The 6,000-nt window shown below is 41.5% G+C and overlaps 1 protein-coding gene across 1 annotated transcript in view; it reads right to left on the bottom strand.

Annotated features, from left to right (window-relative positions):
• The window catches only part of mdga1 (MAM domain containing glycosylphosphatidylinositol anchor 1), a 136,966-nt gene that overhangs the window by 44,792 nt on the left and 86,174 nt on the right, over positions 1-6,000 (bottom strand). Inside the window, 3 exon segments of the mRNA XM_029428541.1 lie at positions 1-261; positions 1,008-1,337; positions 3,224-3,493. The exon segment at positions 1-261 is cut by the window's left edge and continues 39 nt beyond it. Coding sequence (XP_029284401.1) covers positions 1-261; positions 1,008-1,337; positions 3,224-3,493 — 861 coding nt within the window.

The raw sequence follows: 6,000 nt of genomic DNA, 5'->3' as shown, positions 1-6,000 counted from the left end.
TGTTAAGCCCATTGTACGGAGCAGTCTGGCACCGGTACGCCCCCATCATGTCCCGGCTGACGTTCCTGAGCCTCAGGCGGCCATCGGCTGTCTCCATCGTGGTCCTCCCTGTCGGCATTAGCAGGTCCTTTTCTGTCCGTGACCAGAGTATAGGTGGACGAGGTTTGCCGTCCACCACCAAGCACACCAGCTCGATGTTACCTCCCTGTCGCACGCTCAACACCTGACCTCCTGGTGGAACCAACAGCACTGGAGGAGAGACTGGAGGAAAGGAATGAGAAAAAAAAAGGTTTATTCTGTGACCTCAACATAAAGGGAAACAAACATCAATAATGTATTTAAAGATGTAAACTTTCTTAACTGCTGCAATAAAGGAAAACAATCTTCATACAATTTTTATTACAATAGTCGCTTCACAAATAAGACAAAAGACAAATCTCATATAAGTATATATATATATATATATATATATATATAATACCATGTCAGAATAAATAATATGCAATAAAAACAAGTACAATCTAAAAGAAGGGCTATATGGTTGTTATTAAGTCTGGAGGAGGACACGACTTAAACACTACAGATGGTGTGAACAGAGAACTGGATAACAGAGACAGACGGAGAATAAAAAGGAATGAAATAAACGGACATTTACGAGGCTAATTTTATTGGACAATCACAGTTTCAATATAACAGACGAAAAGATAACTGCTCAGTAATTAAGTGCTCACGCTATGGTTAACCACACACGATAATGCACACGCACGCAGAGAGACACAAAGTCCTCAAACAACTTGACAGTGAGTGTGTGTTCAGTGTGTCAGGATATAGGCAGCTTGAATAATGAAATCTCAAACATGCCTTAAATGACATATTAGTTTGTTAAACCAGCAGCATCAGAATAGTCTAACGCTTTTGAGTGAGCTATTTCACTGTAGCTGACAGTTGATGGAAGTTTGTCTCAGTCGGACGGAGATATGAGATAATAAATGATTAGAAAACCTCACCACTGTTCTGAGAGATGTTGACATCCACGCGGAGCTCCAGCACCCTGCTGCCGGGGAAGTTCGCCACACAGCTGTAGGTAGCAAGGTCTCTGAACTTCATGTCCACAATCTCCAAGCTACTGGTGCCGGGTGCCATGTCTGGGTCACTCCGCAACAAGATCAGGCTATCCGAGTTGAAGACAGGCGCAGCGTTCTTGTACCAGGTGTAGTTGACCTTGTCCTGCGGGGTGGCATCAACGTGGCACGACAGCTTGAGGTCCCGACCCATCTGGATGGTCTCGCTGTCCTTGTTGGAGTCCGGTGTGATCTGGAAGGTCAGGTTGCTCATCGCTGTGTGTGGTGGTAGCGGGATGAAGAAGTAGAAGAGAGAAGAAAGAGTGAAACAGAGGGTACGGTGTCAGTTCTACAAAGGGGTGAGGCTATTATTTCCATATAGTGAGGACATATCAACAAATAGCACAAATTCATGCATTATTATTATTTTCACCTCTACATAACCTTTTTTTATTTTGAAACTCTACTTTGGCTACACATATTAATATCATGCTAACATTTGTTGAATATAGACACAATTTAAATTTGACAAAAAGATTGAGAATAAGTTTTAGGAAGGACTTTGTGTCTTGTAATTGTTATAGATTTTGTAGTGAGGGATAAGCAGAGAGTAAAAAAAAAGCAATTAAAAAGAAAGAAAAAAAAATGAATGGAGGTGGGGGAAGATGCCTAATACAGAACGGTAGATGAGTTTGTGACAAGCGTGCGAGGCGTAAGGAGGGGGCAGCCCGACACAAAGAAACCAAAGGGAAAAGGAAATTGAAGAAGAAAGAAAGAGAGACAGAGAGGAAGAAGCAAATTGTGAAGGAGGGAGAGACAAAAGGAGCCAGATACAGAATAAAATAACAAGGGGAAAAGGAGGAGGGGGGTGGAACAAAATCAAGGACAAAGAGTAACTCTCACACTGTCACATTTCATTTTCAGTTTCAAAGGCTGCGTTTCCCCAACAGATTTCCATGTTGAATACAAAACAGCTCTCTGTTTCCCCACTAAGGGGAGAGACAGGCGGCGAGGAGGAGAGGAGCGCTTGATTTAAACTCCTTTCGAGCTTGTTAACAAGATGTTTGGGTGGAGCCATGGATATGAAGCAGTGACCATATGTTTAACATGATCCTGCAGCTTTACCTGGTTAGGGTGGAGACAATGTTGTGTGTGTGTGTGTGTGTGTGTGTGTGTGTGTGTGTGTGTGTGTGTGTGTGTGTGTGTGTGTGTGTGTGTGTGTGATGTGGGTCCATGTACATTTGTAACTGTGTCGCCTGCCTACCTGCAGACCTCTATCTCTATGCACTCACTAAACGCGGTTGTGTGTGTGTGTGTGTGTGTGTGTGTGTGTGTGTGTGTCTCATTCACCGTCTTGCCACCTGTGCTGGTGTGACGATGCGTTCAGGCCCATTAAGCTAACAGGGGAAACTCATCCAGCATACGTTCTCTACAGTGTTAACTAACAGAAGAGACTGTCGCTAATTGCTTCCACTCCAGACCAACTAATTGGAGTGAATAAAGATGATTAAAAGGGACTAAAAATAGCCGGAGGGGAGAGAAAATGGAAGGCTTCTGTTTTAATGGCAGGGGAATCAGAAAAAAAACGATACTTAACCTGCCTATCCTAACAAGAATCACATCAGCTCTCTCTAATGATGGATTAACTGCTTGCGTGTCACACACCACACAGACACATGCAGTACACACACATATGAATATATTCGCACACTTTCACACATTACAGTCGATGAATAAAGGACCGGACAGATGGCACTTTTCTTTTTAAGTAAAATTACTTCAGTTTTAAATACTTGATGAAATAGGCACGGACTAAAGTGTTGAAAATTAAAAACAGTATGTTTTATCAAAAATTTCAAGAACACTAAGATATTTATCAGGCGTGTGTGTGTGTGTGTGTGTATTTGCTTTGTCAAAAAAAATCTGTTGTTTACTGTCCCCTGGCTATTTAAAAGGAACAACAAAAACCATATGGCATGATTTGAAAATATATAAAGGAATAAACAATTGCACACATTATTTATAGCTTCAAAGCTTGTTAATGCAGAACTTTAATTGTAGCTGAATGAACACAGCATAAATTATACCAAGTTTAGACCAAGCATTTTGCATCCTCCTGTGCCTCTGTCCTCTGGGAGCAAACACACACATGTGTTACTTACTCCTGACAACCAGATTGGCGTTCTTGCGAGCGGGGTTGCCCACGTTGTTGACAGCCGTGCAGTTGTAGAAACCTGCGTCGGCTGGTGTGACGGCCCGCAAAATCAGCGTTGGCCCTCGGACTTGCGCGCTGAGTGGAAGGGGGCTGGGGTAACGCGACCACATCACAGTAGGGAGAGGGAAACCTGCTGTCACCTCACAGGTTAGGAGCACATCCTGCCCGGGATCCACCACCACCGTGTCGTTCACTGACAGCCGGATCATTGGAGGAGCTGAGGGGGGGGGGGGGAGGGAGACACAGGGGAGAAGGAGAGAAAAAAGGATTACAGGAAGAGCAAATCATTTTCTCTGTGGTTATGTGGAACAGAACTAAGAAAGTATTTCTTGTCTTTTGCAACTGTTGTACAAGATTGGCGGTTCTTACTGACGCTGTCACACCGACACCTACACTCACCTGTCTCTCTGCACCTACACTACAGAGGTGGAGGTTTCCAAGTGGAATTGCAGGATGGTTACAGGATTTTGCAAGTAGTGATGACATTATTCAAAAGTAAGAATGGGAGTATTTGTTACAGTAATGTGTGTGTGTGTGTGCATATACTATAATGTACTGAGGAAACAGTGAATATGAGGTTCTGCACCTCACTAGCACATTTTATAAATGAATGGTTTAACATCCTGGACTATTGTTTTTTTTCTATTTTATCAACAAGTTAGTATAAATGTATCCAACTCAACACTTGCTGTATGTTAGAATCTGGAAAAAGACCGGACATACACTGGTATGAATGAATCATGAGCCGCCATGAACTCCTGTATGCTCAGAATTAACTTATTGGTATTTCAAGGGAGGGAAACACAGCTGTGTTTAGAGGATCTCCACTTCACTGTAAATCCCAAGACACACAGGCAAATCCTGACCTTCATCCAAATCAGCAAACAGCAGCAATTTATACATTTTGTTCTGACTGCAAATACAATGTAGTGTTAATAAGTGTAAATATGTGCCTGAGAATATTTGTATCTCACAGAGCGTGTTTGTGTGTGTGTGTCTGGAGAATATTGCCTATGAGCCATTGTGCATTCATGTGAGAGGGTATGAATTTCCAGCTTTTCTCAGTACACACTAATCAGTAAACCAAATAACAGGAAAAGCACAGGATGACCCAAAATGCAACTGCAGAGGGGGGAAAAAATCCTCTTGCCAGAAGGAGATCGATTGGACCCAAGCAGTAAAAAAAGAAATAAGAAAAGGGCAGAGCAGTGGGAGCGAGGGGCACAAACACTACACAAACACTACACAAACGCTACACAAACACTACACAAACGCTACACAAACGCTACACAAACACTACACAAACACTACACAAACGCTACACAAACGCTACACAAACACTACACAAACACTACACAAACGCTACACAAACGCTACACAAACGCTACACAAACACTACACAAACACTACACAAACGCTACACAAACGCTACACAAACGCTACGCTACACAAACACTACACAAACGCTACACAAACGCTACACAAACACTACACAAACACTACACAAACACGAGGAGGAGAGAATAGAAGACTGGACTGAAGCAGGAGAGGGGGGGAGGGGCTAAAAGGAAAAACATAATATTAGTCATCTAAGAAGAGGTTTGGAGAGATAGGAAAGGAAAAGCACTAGAATGTGTATACACACACACACACACACACGCACACACACACACACACAATCTATGATCAATAAATAGTATGACATAGTGTGCACTTTAAATTTGACCAAATAGAGAGAGAAAATTAAATGAAGAGATTATTTTGATAGTTTAATACTCACAAAATAGATTTATGTAAACCCAGAAATCCACTGATATATAATATATATATATATATATATATATATATAATGTATATACAGTATAAGAGTAGAGTTACTCTTACAGATGCACTGTTTTAGTTTTAGGTTAGTTAATAAATACCAGGTGTGCCAGCTGATGGCTCAGTTGCATTAATTAGGATGATGATGTCACAGGTTGTTCCAGTCTGTACTTTTTCATTTTGTTAATGAAATACAGTGAAGATAGTTTGCAGAAGCTTGTATCTAAATATTATAAGTGTAAAATAGTCTGTTTGATCCAGCAGTGTAGGGTTAGTGACTCACAGGCTTTCTCTCTCAGTAGTAATGTGTCACTGGTGGTTGAGTGTAACATGCAACGTCTATAGCTTATGTGAAGCACGTAGATATAATGTATTTTACGGTGCTAAACTTCTCATATAGCCAGATATTGTAAAATTGTGAATTCAGCAAACAAATAACGTAGTCGAGATGAAATCATTCCTCGATCCGCTCAATTGTGCTCACTTAACTCACCAGTTTCTGTGGGCTTCATACATGATGTGAAACAGACAAACCCACAGAAAAACACTGGTGCTGCTCCATACAATGTGTTAAAGGTGCAATGTGTAAGATATGACCAACATTTTAGTTTAAAAGATTCAATAAATGAATTGACATTATCATCAGACTGGAAGAAGTAACAGTTTTAAAGTTTATGTCAAAGACATCTATGTTTTGTGTTGCAGAGATATCTACAGAAATGACCATGCTAAGCAGCGAGCCCCGGCCCGTTCTGTCTCGCAATATTATTTGTACCTCGAGAGGCGATAGTGAGTCACTGCAGCCTCCAGTCCAACATGAAAGGATGATGTAGAGTGGCCCCGACGGCTTGTCAATCACGTTAAACAGGGTCTGTGTTCGTCTTTGAAGAAAATTACTTGTAA

Source organism: Cottoperca gobio, chromosome 3 (assembly GCF_900634415.1).
Source record: "Cottoperca gobio chromosome 3, fCotGob3.1, whole genome shotgun sequence".
NCBI classification, from domain to species: domain Eukaryota; kingdom Metazoa; phylum Chordata; class Actinopteri; order Perciformes; family Bovichtidae; genus Cottoperca; species Cottoperca gobio.
The sequence above is the reverse complement of the archived record's forward strand: the minus strand, read 5'-3'. Positions and strand labels throughout refer to the sequence as shown.